The 15,573-nt window shown below is 41.5% G+C and overlaps 2 protein-coding genes across 3 annotated transcripts in view; one reads left to right on the top strand and one right to left on the bottom strand.

The window, feature by feature from the left end:
* Positions 1 to 472: 472 nt before the first annotated feature.
* ckap4 (cytoskeleton associated protein 4) lies at positions 473 to 3,421 on the bottom strand. The gene is made up of 2 exons (XM_031757764.2): positions 2,974 to 3,421; positions 473 to 2,080 (listed from the first exon to the last, which is right to left on the bottom strand). Exons 1-2 carry the CDS (start codon positions 3,283 to 3,285, stop codon positions 863 to 865), a joined length of 1,530 nt encoding a protein of 509 aa, XP_031613624.1. The 5' UTR covers positions 3,286 to 3,421; the 3' UTR covers positions 473 to 862.
* A 2,927-nt stretch (positions 3,422 to 6,348) lies between these two features.
* Positions 6,349 to 15,573, top strand: part of uhrf1bp1l (UHRF1 binding protein 1-like) — a 32,907-nt gene continuing 23,682 nt past the window's right edge. For both annotated transcript variants that reach the window (XM_031758531.2, XM_031758524.2), the window contains exon 1: positions 6,349 to 6,743. In XM_031758531.2, the coding sequence (XP_031614391.1) occupies positions 6,700 to 6,743 (44 nt within the window). In that variant the 5' untranslated portion in view covers positions 6,349 to 6,699. The remainder of the gene's footprint in view (positions 6,744 to 15,573) is intronic.

Below are 15,573 nucleotides of genomic sequence, written 5' to 3'. Positions count from 1 at the left end.
ACCCTATGACAGCTGGGATAGGCTCCAGTGCCCCCTGTGACCCTGAAAGGGAAAAGGGAATGGATGGATGGATGTCCATAGATGTCTTTGAAGTATTCCAATGAAGTGGTCACCCAACCACAGCTTTAGCTGTTGCCGAAGGAAGCACCTTTCTATGGAACACTTGGTAAAGAGGCAAAACTATTTTTCACTTGTATAAAGAGCATCTGGTATTTACTCATTAAGAGGTGAAAAATCGTTGCCTGGACTCCACAGCCTTGTCACATATTATTAATAACACGATGCTGAAGTTATAAATAATGTAGCGAAGACGGATTATGATTTTTCCCCTCTCCCCATCAGCCACTGGGTAAATCACCTCTCTTATTTTTTCATTCCCGCCCTTCCTGTCAATACATCACCCATGATGTAATGAACCAAAGTAAGAAATCATTTTATCATGAAGTTCACACCCAGAAATAATTCTTCACAGTTTTGAGTTAACAAGGTTTTTTTTTTTAATTCTTAAAAAAACAAAAAACAAAGTGAATAAAAACGGGGAGCTCAAAACGGGCTTATTGATCCACTAGAAAGATTAAAAACAGCCAACTGGCACAAAAACGGTGAGTTTGAAAAAAAAATAATAATAGAAAAGTACAGTGCAGAATGAGTGTGGATTCACAGATCAGCAGTCCATCTCTGCCCCTCTCACTCCTGCCCTAACTGTCCACGTGTTTGTTCTTTTCTAGTGCGCAACCTCACGGCATCAACCATCAACTCTGAAAAACCTTTCTTTTTAAAACTAGGAAAAGCTTGTCACCCGTTTGGATTCATTATTGACCCTGTTGTTGGATGTTCTGACATCCCGATGGGACATTGCTAACTACTCCTCCGTGATGTCGGGCTGTTCAGACAGGCCTGCCAGTGACTCTGTGGTCTTCTGCAGGGCTTCCTGCAGGGCAGCGATAGCCTGATCGTGGCCTTCTAGCTTGGCTGCTTTGCTTTCCAATCCAGCTACCATGTCTCTTAAGTTCTCCAGCTGCTCGGGCTTCATCCTGCTGCTGTTGTCCTCCAACGCAGTGAGCCTCTTCTCCAGGTCCTCCACCTGCTCACCCAGGCTGGAGTCTGCTGAAGGTAACTCTGTCTTGTCTCCTTCTAGAGCAGCTATACTAGACTGGAGATCCTCCAAACTGCTCTTCACTGCCTCCAGTTCTTGCTCCAAATTACTTTTAATGTCCTCCACAGCTTTCCCCTGTGCAGCCAAACTGCTCTCATGTGCATCATGTTTGTCAAACAGCGATTGTACTTTGGAGTTGATGTCTGACACTGACGCAGACATTGAGACTACGTTCTCCTCCGATGCTTTGACTCTGGCTGCAAGGTCATCAGTTCTCAGCAGGGCCTGCGTAGCTGCTTCATTCACTTGCTCCTCCACATTACGAACAGAACCGACAAACTGCTCCATGCCACTCTCTAGCATCACAGCCTTGTCCTTCAGAGCCTGAAGCGAAGCCTCGGTTGAAGACAGAGTCTCCCTCAGATTCCCAGTGGTGTCTTGCATTACTTTTCTCACTGTCTCAATTTCCTGAGACACTGAGGCCACCTCTCGGTTGCGAGTCTGGAGCTCTTCCCTCACTGCACTGATCTGCTGTCTGAGGGAATCACCTGACAAGTCAGCTGCATCTTTGGCTGTTTTAATTTCAGCTACAGCATCAACAATGGCCGACAGCTCTTGTTTGATGAGAGCGGGGTCTTCGATGTCACCCAGGCGGGCTTTAAGATCAGCCAGCTGGCTCTGCGCCTCACTCTGAGCTTCAGTGAACTCTGCCACGCTGGCTTTAATGGACTGACTGGCCTCAGCCAGGCGCTCCTCAATAGTCTTCTCCAGAGAGGAGAAGTCTTTCTCTCGAGCCTCTTTCACTTCCTTGATACCCTCCGAAAGGTCCCTGAGTATATCATTCTGGAGCCTCTGAAGGGCCTCCTCCACTCTCCTCGTCTCCACCTCGCCTCTCTTCATTCGACTGATGGCCCCCTCCAGCTCCACCCGTGTGATCCCCAGAGATGACTCCAGCCCATCCACAACACCCCTGAGAGACTCCACCTTTACAAAGAACATTGGAAACACAAAGACAAATTGTACTCAAACTCTTTTCTTGCATATAGATGTTATTAGATTTCACAGTCTACAACAGTGCAAATGAAGCTCAAATTCAAAGTATAAAAACGAAATCTCTACAAGGTTGAATTTTTCAGTTTGTCAGTATTGTTATTCCCGAACTGTATCAGAGCGTCACAGTGTAAAATAATCTTATACTGGGGCTCAGTGCAGTCCCTCGTTTCTAAAGGCCTCACATCCTTTTTACATAGTTTGCTTCTGATTTATCAATCCTAGCAAACAGAAGGTTTGCAGTGGACTGCTTTTAAGTGCCTGAGATGAAGCCTGTCTCCTCTCTCTTTTTGGTATCATTAAGATCAAGCACAAGAAGAAATGATATATGAAACAAGACTTTAAAGGGGTCTCAGTCTCCACTTTTAACAGCCTACGTATGAATTTGAATTTTTAGCAGGGCTGAGTTCTGGAAAAGATATTGTATGTCGCTGCTTATAGTGCCACCTCATGTTCTTTGTGAAGCAAGAGAAAGCTGAATCTCTGCATTGATGACTGACCTTGTAAATCCATCCTAATCTGCCCTGTCTAACTTTGCAATCAGAAACGACTTGTTCTCATTCAAAGAAACCCGCGATAAAGAAATTCATAATTATTCATAATTATTATTGAGTGGGTCTGAAATTTTATCACTCGCTCACATTTTAGAGCTCACAAACACAGACTCCTAGAGTACATGAAGTACAACCACGTTATCCACGTCTATATAAGTGCATACGGGTTTATTATAAGGTGATGCTTCCTTTTACAGTCCTGGAAAATACCTGGAACAATGAAAAGTGGCGTTTACTGCTTCTTTCCATTGATTCGTATTCTTTCCTACCTACCTGTTGAACGACACTTTCCACTTTGCCGCTCAGTTCTGCGCTTTGCCGTGCGCTCTCCTCGTGTTTTGCGTTCGTCTGGCGGACTTCATCCAGCACTTGTTGTACGTGAAAAGCAGCGAATCCTGCAGCACCTATTAACGCCATATAAAACACCGTGGTCACAAGAAGACTCAGGCAGCTGCCTGACCGTGGCGACCCCTGAGGTCCGGGGGCACTCGCTCCGTTGTGGCTGCTCTTTTGGCTTTTCTTCGGCGCATCTTCTTGGCTGGATGCGGCGCTCTTGTCGCTATTCTTTGGCTTTTTCGCAGTCATGGTTAGCGGGAGCTTTGAGACGTGTGTGTGTGTGAGAGAGAGAGGGCTGCTGGTTTTGCAGTCGTGGATGGAGAGGCTTTTCAGTCCAGTCCCACTGACTGGACCAGCAGCGTATCAGTGAGCGCTTCGTGTCTTTCCCCGGGGGGCTTTTGCGCTGAGGTATGCGGATGGGGGTTGTCCCATGCCCAACTCCAGGCTCTGAATGGGTCTTGTCCGGTGACATAAAACACTAGGAAGCATTGCTAACTACTGTGGGCTGCTGCACTTACAGTAGATGTTTATATCTGGCATGTTTTTATCTTTGCATCAGGTGTGACAGAGATTTATATAGGTGTGTCATACTCTCATCATTTGCAGAAAAACTGTGACTTTTTAATCACGTGAAGGGGAGAGAAGAAGAAAAGATTTTTCAAAGTGTCAGTCTGTGTGTCATCCACACACTTTTGTCTCTGTTATTATTCTTACAAATTTCCCCTAATGCTGTTTTTCTTTCTTTCTTTCTGCTGATGCAAACTTTCTGCACACAGCTCAGTGAAGCAGAGCAGCGCAGGGAGGGGCACTTTCTTCCCTTCCAGTTTGCTCCTCCTTTCATACGTGGCAGCTGAAGTTTTGGCACGGCAGCAAATCACGTACTGTACACGTTCACGCAGAGGAGAGACATCAGAAAAGTCACAGAGTCCGTGTGCAACTGTCACAGTCAGTAAACGCATTATAAAGGTGAATGAATCACAGTTGTGGCACCAAAATCCCCTCACTATTGTGTGCTAAGTCTGGAGATTACGTTTGAAGTTTAATTTCAGTGCCAACAGTTCAGTGGTCTTAGTGATCTTTGTGGCATCGTTAAGTATTCATTCATTATATATTTTTAATAATGTTGTCATTTTATTCTTTAGGGCTTTCTAATCTGCATCTTTACTGATAGACTTTTATTTTATTTCTGTATTTTGTTCTTTAAACCACACAAAGAAAACGTTCTGAGACAGAATATTAGTCCTTTTCTGCCCCTTTTCTTTAAAAAAGACGTAAAAAACGACGAAATGGTCACATCCTCGGTTTGAACACTAGATGTCGCTAAGAGAGCGTTTAAAGTCAAAACCACCTTCTTCATTACTTGCAGCAGATACACAGGAGAACAAGCATTGTTCTATACATGAGAGCACTGCACGTACAGAAGACTGATGAAATTATTGATCACAAGAAGACTCAGGCAGCTGCCTGACCGTGGCGACCGCTGAGGTCCGGGGGCACTCGCTCCGTTGTGGCTGCTCTTTTGGCTTTTCTTCGGCGCATCTTCTTGGCTGGATGCGGCGCTCTTGTCAAAACCACCTTCTTCATTACTTGCAGCAGATACACAGGAAAACAAGCATTGTTCTATACATGAGAGCACTGCACGTACAGAAGATTGATGAAATTATTGACGTTCGTATTAAATTAAATTAAATTTCATTAAATGCAACTGTCTATGTTTCCCTAAATGTTTTATTCAGCAGAGATGTGCAACATAACAATTTTGCATATAGAAAAGTACAACAAAATTACCAATAAAAGGAAGGAAAAGGGAAATACTAAGGCAGAAGATGATAAAAATGTTAACATGTATATGTGGAAAAAAAACTATAAACTTAAAAAGTGGAATGAGTTACTCCCCTGTTTTATTCCAGAGGGAGAGCTTAGAAGTGATCCAGTTCACACCTTGATTTGTTCCTTTAAACTGTACTGAATAATAATTGTGTATTAAACTCAAATGTGCAACAAGTTTAGACTATTAAGACTGTTAAAACAAGTCACAGTGTCACTTTTTACATTTGCATTGTCTTCTTTTTGCATTTTTTTTTTTTTTGTTGCATGATGCTTAAATGTTTTCAGCTATTTAAAGCTGTGGACTGCAGGCAGGCCAGTTCGGCACTTTCAGTCCTCTACTTCTACTAAAAAGCAATGCTGTTTAATGGTCTGACGTTTTTAATTATAAAGTTAAAAAAAAGAGAAAGTTAATAAAAGTGAAAATGATATTTCGTCATCTAGAGGACCCAATAGTGCCTTTATAGCTGGTTGATAAGTTTTGTAGCTGTCTCTTAAATATGAATATAAATAGCTAAATTCAAACAGTGGACAGATGTAACGTGGTATAAATTATGCAAAATGAGGAAAAGGTTAATTTATCACGAAAATCTTTATTTCATTTAAAAAGTTTTGCATGCTCTTGTTACCAAACCCAAAGGTTAATACAGGTGTCCATGTAAAAGTTAAAAAGCTCCTGGATTATACATTCAATTTCTAAAATGACTATTAGTGGTTATTGTTATGGTTATTAGGCCTACTTTTAGTTAATCTATATTAGAAATTTTTACACCTTAACAGGATTATAATGGTCTTAAACGGAGTATGGATAACTGGAAATGAGGTTGGAGGACTTCTTTTCATCTAATGAATGGAAAAGCTCTCACTAGTGTGATGTCACCCCTGTTACGTCTTGTCCGCCGTTTCTCTGCTCTCCACCCTTTAACCTGTTTTTTCTGTGTTCTGTTTTTAGTTTAGTTTTGTAATCAAAATAAAGTAATTTGATAAATGTCTTCATTTATATCTTCGACGTTAATTGAAAAAATGAAATTGAATAAATAAATGGATAAACCACTTTCATTAAAATGAATTTTTAATTTTAAAGACATGAATTGAAATTACATCTTCCTTACAAATAGATCATGCCTTTAAAAATTCTGAAAGAAAAAAACAGAATAAAACAGAATAACAACAAAATAAATAGATAATACTTGTTTGTTTTATAAAAACTATCGTAAAATAGATTTTCAGAATAAAGTTACATTTTAGAAAATGTAGATATGACAGTGAAAGTACGTCCAAAACGTTTATTGTTCGAGATTGAAGTGTTGGCTTGATCAGCATATACTTTTAATATAGTTTAACAAGCCCTATTTCAGATTATTCAAATTATAAAATCATAAAGAAGACATTTTTATATACTGTAAAACGTTAACACTTGTAACACTGGGACTTACCCGCTGTGCGTAATTTCCTAGCAGACTGTGAACCCCGCATTAGTCCCCGCCCAGACGCCGTGACAACAGACGCCGCTCCGTCCAGGTGTACGGTGTGAGATATTGCAGTGATCCGGACCGTTTCAGATCTCTGTCGGTATACTTGCGTGAAATGGCCTAACGCGATATGCTTTGTCTCCGAGCTCGTCTGTCACTCGGACGTCCGAAATGCCGTCTCTCCGCCCATCTCGTCCCTCATCTCCCAGAGAATAAAGCGGGAACGCCGCTAACATGAACACGGACGAAGGGATCAGGCTGTGAGCTGTGAGTTTAAACCTCGAGTGGGAAAAGCTAGCGGTTAGGCTAGCCAGCTAGCTGTGACACCCGGCGGCGGAGGCTCGGATATCGGATTTGCGCAACCATGGCGGGGCTCATCAAGAAGCAGATCCTGAAGCATCTCTCCAGGTCAGTGATGAGCCGAGGTTAACGCTAGCAGACAGGGAGTGGAAATAAAGCGACGACGGATGGATCAAGCTGTCACAGGCGTTAGCTAGCAACCACAAAAACCTCACTTTAATTAGTTTACGCTTGCCGCACATAGATGAAGGATGTCCTGTAATTTAACACGTTCCTCCGTTGACTGTCACTGTGCGTTTTTGAGTTGGTAACCCTCACAGGACCTGAGACGTGGCTACCCAGCTAAGTGTGCTAGCACCACGCGAGCTGCTAATCCTCCAGACACTTGCTAAGTCAGGTTGAACCAGTCGTGTGGTTGAGTTAGATTGTTAAAATCAACAATCTCAGCGTTCACCTCAAGGTAGCTTAACCTTCAGCGACTGCCTAGCAGGTAGCTAGTGGGCATACAGTCAGTATAGTAATGGGAAGACAGGTGCAGGGTACAGGTTTGTTTACATGGGTTTAAACCCCTTTTATCTGGCACTTTTCGCCTTTGTGCTCCCCATCAGGCATCATACTTCGTGTACATGGAGCCTCAACGTCCTATTACACAAGATAAGGTCATTTAGAAAGTGAAATATATTATCCTGCCTCCTAATTCAATATATTTAACAGCATTTTGCGTCACTGTTAAACACCCCACCATATTATATCTATGTTGCCCTTTAATGCCTCTCCAAACGTCATGGAATAGTAATGATGTAGTAGCGTTCAGCTGTCACATTTCTAATCCAGATCACTGATGAGTAAGTCATGAAAACCCTATAAGCATGCAGGTGGACTGGTTCTTGGAAAGAAAGAAAAAGCAGTGAGGTGATTTTCCTTACTGATAGAAACCTTTGTTGAAACTCTGATGAATTTGTGACAGTGTGGATTATATCAGCATTTGTTATTGCTGTGCCCTTGATGTTCTTGCACAGTGCTGCAGTTAAAAATTAAAATGATCTGCTGCACACTACTTATTAGTGGCACGTCCTTCAGCATCCTCATACGTGGTGTTGTTGAGATAAGAGCATGTACACATGACTGTGCATGCTGTCAGCAAAAAATTAGCATCTACTTTGACAGGAAATGACTGGAGGAGGCGTGATGTCATATGTCTTTTGGCTTGCCATCCTTTTTTTTTTTTTTTTTTTTTTTTTTGTCCTGGCCTGATTGGTCTGTTGCTGAGCGGAAGAAGACAGTCGACCAGTCCTGCATCTTTTAATTTGGTGATGTCACGATCGAGGTGCCGGTGTCAGAATACCAGAGCAGGATGGCCCTAAATGCTCTACTGCACGAGTTTGGCTACAGCAGGCTGTGATTTTGCATAGGCTCTCTCTCTGCTTTATCACCATCATTATCTGTGTGCTTAAAGCTGCAGTTTATGTTGTGGTTGTCAACAGCTTAACTGTTGCAGAGGACATTCCTCTCTCAAATACTGTCTGTGACTAGGACTGTCACGGTGAGCCAGCATCATATCTTCACAGTTCACTGATCAAGACGTCTGCAGTGACCGTTCCTCCTCTGGGCAGGACAAGTGCACTGAGGCATGCATGACATATTAAACTAGTTGAAAGAGCCCAGTTTTCACGATGCGATCTGTTAGAAGAAGCTTTGTGTTTAACTTTTCATGCCCAAGAATGAGTTCGTGAATGCTGAGAGAGCACTGGCTGAGCTGCCGGCGTCACTGTTTTGCCCTAATGTGAAAGTGTTTAGTCGATAAAGTGTTTCACAGAAGGTCGAACTCAGGTAGCCCCCGGGGGTGATTTGACAACAAGGTGTTTGCTCGTCTGCGTTACGGAGCGCTTTGGATATCGACACGACACTGGCTCAGAGCCAGACGCGGCAAGATCCAGTTACACACACAAATACAGATGTAGGGACGCCATGTTTCTCCTGAAAGAGGCTGTCTCAGTGAGGTGAAAGGTCACATTCTCATATAAAGGAATATTATGGAGCTGGGAAAGGAGCTTAATTACAGGTGTTCCAGTTAATGAATGAGCGTTCATTTCCTTATTTCTTGTCTTCCTCCTTTTGGTGCTTCTTCATTTCTTAGCACATTTGATTCTTTTAACCCTTTTGTGACCCTTTTAAAAATGTCCTCACTTTCTTTATCCATTTTCTACCTTTAGTCTCTTAATCTGATTCTGACTTTGACATTATTAGTTTATTGTCCTAACTAAGTATACAAATAAATATCCAAGAATAGCAAAAAAACAGGCAAAAGAATATACCAGAACTCAAGGTTTTGTTTTTGAATGGCTTGTTTTTGTCTGTCCAGCTATCAAAAAATGTCTGTGATTTCTTTGTTTCCATGTCTTGAATTCAGTCCTCCTCAAAGAAGCATATGATTTGACACATTTAACAACTTTTTATATATTTTTTGCTGTGTTTTGACCTCTTCCTGTCATAACATCATTATCACTGAGTTAAATGGATGCTTATGAATGTCATAGGGCTGTCATATAGCATTACCACTTATTGTAAGCAGCAAAATTTACATCCGGAGAATCTAGAATCATGACTTGGATTCCCCAAGAATCTGATCTAATACATTTTCAATCAGGAAAGAGAAGATGGTTTATTTAGGTAGCTGAAATTGAACTCAGTGGATTATAACTTCTGTTTACAAATGTGTGCGCTAGTATACATTGGAGTTTTAGTGCCTATTGCAGTGGGAGAAATGGATTCATTTCTTCTGCTGTGTTTATCACCACGAGTATCTTCCCATCCTCTGCTGTAGCTGTGTAATAATGCACCATAGTGATGCACTCCACTATTCCCTCTGCTGGTGGGAAGGCTATTAGGGCCTGAGTCATGACTAAGTACCTCGCTTTGGGTGTCTCATCAGTGTGTAGCTGTGAAGTGCTTAGTGTGTAGGTTGTGTTTGTGCAGCGAGTGCAATAGAGCGACATTTGGCCAGGGTCCCTCCGGGCCTTGGCATCCTCTGCTGCCGTGTAACTGGGCTGGTGGATTGTTTTCTCCTTCACGCTAACCTTTTCGCTGCCTCCACGGGGCCGTAAATATTCCACAAAGCCGTGCTGTGCCAACACAAACTCGCCTAACTTTTTCAGGTTGCCTTCATTGTGTTGTGTTTGCGTGGAGGCGTTTAGTAGGAGTTTGTGTATGTGGGATTAAAGGGTCTACCTCCTGATGTCAAATTCAAAAAGGAAGAGCAGGCAAAAATTCCAGGCGTGCAATAAAAGTCCAACTGGTAGCATGCTCGAAGCCTTACTGGGAACATACACTCATCACCCACTTTTTTAGGCACACTTGCTAGTAATAGGTAGGACCCAAGGTGTTGTCTTCAGAACTGCCTTGATTCTTTGTGGCATAGAGTCAACAAGGTGCTGGAAACATTCCTCAGAGATTTTGGTCCATGTTGTCATGATCGCATCACACAAATGTTGCTGATTTTTTTTTTTTTTGACTGTACATCCATGATCTGTTCCAAAGGTGCTCTTTTGGTTTGAGATCTGGGGACTGTGGAGCTCATTTGAGTACAGTGAACTCATTGTCATTTTCATGAAACCAGTTTGAGATGACCTGTGCTTTGTGATGTAGTCATAAAGGGAACAATACTCAGGTTGACTTTGCAGTTTGATTTGCACCAAGACCAGCCTGTCTGACGCAAACAAACACACCACGTTCAAAGTCACTGACATCACCTTTATTCCCCATTCTGAAGCTCTTGTTTGAATTTTAGTAGGCCATCATGATCTTTTGCATGCCAAAGTGCAGTGAGTTGCTACCATGCGATTAGTTGATGTTAATGAGTTGAATTCTAAAGTTTTTGATAAGTGTAAATATTAATCAGATATTGCAAATGATTTCAAAATCTCTGAAGATTTATATAATAGGAGTGAAAACAAATGAAAATGCTTATTTTGTTTTAGCCTTTTTTCTTGCCAAGACATTTACGTTCACTAAGCCATTTTCGTTCACTGAGGTCAAGTTGCGGTTTCGATTGGGAATCGAGAAACATGCTGAACACTTCCTTCTCTAAGTACTTGCATGTCTTTTTGACAGTTGGTCATTGCAAAACACTGACGTCAAACTCAAAGCAGTGCAGCTTTACGCTCTGCGTCATGTTTGCACACTGCAATAATGAGACATGCTGTGATCCTTAAAACCTTGTAGTCTAGCTGCCTTTGAAAACAGAATTGGTAAAGAATTGATAAAGATTTTCCCCTTTAGATAATAATATCATTATCCCTCTGTAGTTGCAGTGTAGCTGATTGAGCAGGGTATTTCACACAAACATCACCCCAGAGATGATTTCCAGTTCCTGTTGGGGAATCCCGAGACACTCTTGGAAAGCCAGTCTTTCCAGTAAGCTTTGAGTCTCCTCCCTCCCTGCTGGAAAACCTACAAAGGAATGCACCAAAGAATCATTGTGATTAGATGCTTAAACCGCCTCATCTGCCTCCTTTTCACGCTCCAATCAGATCCATCATGATGTAGAAGCTCCTCATCCAATCCCTAATACTTAGTTAGGCCACCCCAAAACAAATACAACCAAATGCAGGACTGTAACGAAAGCTTTTGATTATCAGGTCATTAATTATTTGTATTCTAGTAAATCAAATTTGGGCCATTTGTTTTTAAAAAATATTGATACGGTAAATTGCAGGTTATCATATCATATAGGTTGTCATCCAGCTAGCTAAGGCCAAGTGACTGATGCCTAATGCTTAATCATTTCTGTTAACCTTTGCTATCAGAATTTTGTGACCCAGAACAGATAAAAGAAGACGATGAGATGCGACAGACCGTGGCTTGTAGCCTTCAGATACCGTTAATGACTCCAAGCTTTAATCAAGCTCGAATTATTAAAGCCAGGCAGTAAGAGGCAATATCCTCAGGAAGGCTCTATATAATGTGAATATTGGGTAAAGATTGGAGACCACAGCGACTGATTAAGAAGAGGATCCTGTGTGTGCTGCACAAACCCACACTGCACTCCTCTGACCTGAAAGCGTATCTTTGGCATGGCTTTAAAAATATATTTTCATACTTGATGCAATATTAGGGAAGCTTTTACATTAAATTAAGTCAGATTACTGCCCTCCTTTTAATAGTGCCAGCCGATGGCTTTGAGAAACACTTTAGTGTGATTTAATGTGTGACTTGTCAAATTATCCCAGCAAGTCACATTCACCAGAAGCATCTTATTGTCCTAATTGGGCTCTAATTACATCCAGCGCCTGGTTATCTGTTGAGGAATACTGACCCTAATGAAAGGCGTTATCAGTCCAGCAGGCTCAACCCGCTCTTCTGTTTACACTGAATGGGCCAGTGAAGGATTTAGAGGGCTATTTAAAGCTCACGTTCACCATTTTTCTTGTTGAGCCAAGCAAAAAATGTAGGAACTTCCCTTTCTCTTCCCGTAAACTGCAATTCTAGGTTGCACAGGAATGCCCTGAAGATGCCGCCTCTGTTTCCTGTTTTATCCTCTTTCTGTTTGTCTCTTTGTTTCTCATTTTATGTCACCACAGTCTTTGTTGCTAAAAAAACCAAAAGCAAAAATAGAGTTGGTAGTCCTCTGAGTCATTCTGGCCATCTTCCCTCAAGCTCCTCTCTTTCTGGCACTGATGTCATCAGGGTGCGCCTCAAATGCATCGTCAGAGAGTAGGAAAAACCTGTATCCATCGACCAGATCCGCAGACATAAGCATACAGAGTGGCGGGCCAAATGCCTGCTCTTGGTTTGTGGTTGTGGGGGAAGTTGCAAGATCCGCGTACTGTTGGAGACATCATTAGCTGAGTTTGAGCAAAATGACTCAAATAGCGAAGTTATTAGCAACAGGTGTTTACTGAACAACAACAAAGTCATGCAGATGGAAAAAGAAGGATGAAAAATTTAGTGATGCATGTTGCTTAAATGTGAACCTTGAAGCAGAAGGTGAGATTAGCTTTGGGTAAGATTCTGAATGGCAGGAGAGAGGGAGACAAACATGACTGCACGAGAGCAGAAACTACAAATGGAAAGCCGAGGGGTAGATGGTACAAGAGTCACTGTAGTGCAGCCACTTTCATTTGATCACATTTTAATATTAAAAAAAATATTAATTTTAAATGCTTTAAGGCTTTTAAAAGTGGCGTCAGTCTTTATGTATCTTTTGGCATGACAGCTACTAATCGTTTCAAATGGGTCATGTGAAACTGGTTAAGTTTTGCAGGAATTAGCGCTGTGCTGAGTGGTTAATTGTGTCCTTTCGAGAGGCAGATACCCCCGCCTGCAGCCATTAGCCTGCTCTAATCTCTTTATGGGCCTGGATCTGGTCTGGTGAGCTGGAACCTGCTGACTGCAATAATGGCTGAACTCTAGTGTGGAGAGATGAAAGGGAAAGATGACAGTGTGTGTGAACATAATACCCTCTACCTCTTGCTGTTGACTGGGATCTACCTGCTTAATTTAGCTTTAGTAGCCTTGATATTAGACAGCTGATTAACAGCATTTTATTTGCTCACAGTAATGATTTATTTATGGAGTTGAAAGAAGGCAAGAGGAAGCCCCGACTGAGGATGATATACCAGATAAGGTGCAAAAGAGTGAGGGGAAACTAGCTGGCTCGCTGGCTGATACTTGATCAGCAGCAGAAATGAATATTTCACTGGTCACAAGGCTAAGACGCTCGATCTCTCAAACACAAACTGTTTCTATGTGTATGCCCATGTGTGCATTGTATTGTTTGTGTTTTGCTTGTAAGAGTTTTAATTCATTTATTTTTTGGACTCATTCTGCTGTGCCGAGGCTCAGTTTGTGCTTCCACAGCTGAATAATTCACACGGATGGCGAATACGAGAAGAATCCAGTGCTGCCAGGAGAAGGTGTTGGGTGTAAAGGAACTGGATTTTGACTGACTGAATCATCACAAACATGAGCTGCCGAATCACAAAGCAGTGATCACTGGACAGAGTGTCCTGATAGTTTGGGTCCAGACAGACCATCTGAACAAAAACAAAAACCTTTTGTCTTCTTATGACTATCCAGTTTCTTAATGGTTGCATAATCATACAGCATCACTTTGGGAAAGCCGAGAGTGCAAGTTTTTGAGCTCTTCGTGACTCTCATGAGCTCTCCATGACTTTCTTTACCATTGTGACTTTAAGAAGTTGCTTTCAGGTTTTTAATTGACTCTTATACTTCTTGCTAGGCTAACCTGATTTTTGGTCTCTTGTTATATTTTTCAGCATTTACTATTGTTTTGAAAAACTGATTCAACAATCAGTTACCTGCGGATGCCGAACTCACACTATGGAAAACAGTAGTTGAAGACTGCACATGACCAAAATTATTGCAGCTATGTGCAATCGAGCGACCTTTGAAATTGATGCTACAAGGACGGCAACAAGGTCTGCGAACAAACTCAGCCAGTTGCCATCTTTGAATGTACCTTGGTGTGTGACGACGGCAAAAAAGCTGCAATAACATGGAGCAACTCTACCATCAGTCTTTTAACAGTTTGAAATTGAATGAGGTTGAGTTGGCAGTTACATGCAATCTATTTGCAATAATACGAAGATAAACTGTAATAAAATCGTGGAAATGGCAAATCTGTTGGCATCTACATGCACAGAAATTTTCACGTTAACTACTTGCATTCAGAGCAAGAACCTCATAGATTTGAAACGGGCATTTGTTTGCCAATCTGACTCGCTCAGATTGATTCCAGCATCGTGCAAATCTGTATTTATATTTTAGATGGCAATGGTTTCCAAACCAATCTGCCTGAGAGTGATTGCAGTTAGTCCAGGTTGGACCGTGGTCGTTTGGAGACAGGATCGCCTCTCACCAGGCGACCTGTGCAGTGGCCTCATGATTGAAAGCTGTTGCCCAGAGGTTAAGGGTGTTTTACGTGTATTCACATATCAATCTACAACTCACAAGTGAATCCACCCCTTTCTGCTGTAGTCAACCTTTCCTCAAGTGTTGCTGTGCTTCTTCGTAGAGTCACATATGATGTCACATATCTATGTCTTGAGCATAGACGTATGGATTGTGTTATTTTATTAGCTTGCTTTGAATTAGGAGGTGGCTCTATCAAAACAAGTGTTTCCAGTGTTGGTTGGGTTTAGTGTTGACCTGATTTAATGGTAGCTTTGCCGTCCACACCGAATGTTATTTCAGGACGGGCACCTCTGCTGACCTCACTAGAAAAATACCACTAAGTAAGCACTATGGTGGGCTGAAAAAGCAATAGATGTATTATTCTAGTGCTAAACAGTTTCAGTAATAATCTTTTTTAACCTGATCCCAACCAGGAATATTATTTATATAAAATAACTATTAACAGGAGTCTGAGTGACAGTGATTCAAAACAAAATGTGTTAATATTTGTTTGTGAAATTGACAATAAATACAAAGAACAATCACACCAATTACAATTTAGATCATACCACAATAACATAAGTAAGTCTGCACGTATCTTCACTGAACAGTGTTGATATACAAATGTTAGGATAATATCGTGCTATTCAGTGGATCATGGCATTCTGGTAGAATCTATGCTCAGTTGGTTTACCCTCAGTTAAACGTTTTTTGGTTTTTAGTTATCTATTTATTTATTTATTTATTTATTTATTTATTTTCTGTTGTAACTCAGAAAGAAAATCTATTTCTGGTGTTTCTGTTTAATAATTTCTGTTTAATAATAATGCTATTAGTAAAGGTGTTCCACAGGGATCCAGTTTTGGACCTCATAGTATTAGCTATGACGCCCCAAACTGTGGCGGACACTTTTATGGATATGATACTGTTTTAGAAGCCACTAAAGGTTCCCTTGGTTTAGTCTTTGCAAATCTAGAGTATGCTTTTTAGAAGGGCAAATAAAAAAGTATCATTCATTGCATTT

This window comes from Oreochromis aureus, linkage group 17 (genome assembly GCF_013358895.1).
Source record: "Oreochromis aureus strain Israel breed Guangdong linkage group 17, ZZ_aureus, whole genome shotgun sequence".
Taxonomy (NCBI): domain Eukaryota; kingdom Metazoa; phylum Chordata; class Actinopteri; order Cichliformes; family Cichlidae; genus Oreochromis; species Oreochromis aureus.
This window is presented reverse-complemented; position numbering and strand designations above follow the sequence as displayed.

Bases quoted from the DNA above. Each gene is read 5' to 3' on its own strand.
- ckap4 (XM_031757764.2), bottom strand. From the start codon at position 3,285: ATGACTGCGAAAAAGCCAAAGAATAGCGACAAGAGCGCCGCATCCAGC. The intron at 2,081-2,973 runs GTAGGTAGGAAA...TTCTTTGTAAAG, and splicing joins TGGAAAGTGTCGTTCAACAG to GTGGAGTCTCTCAGGGGTGT.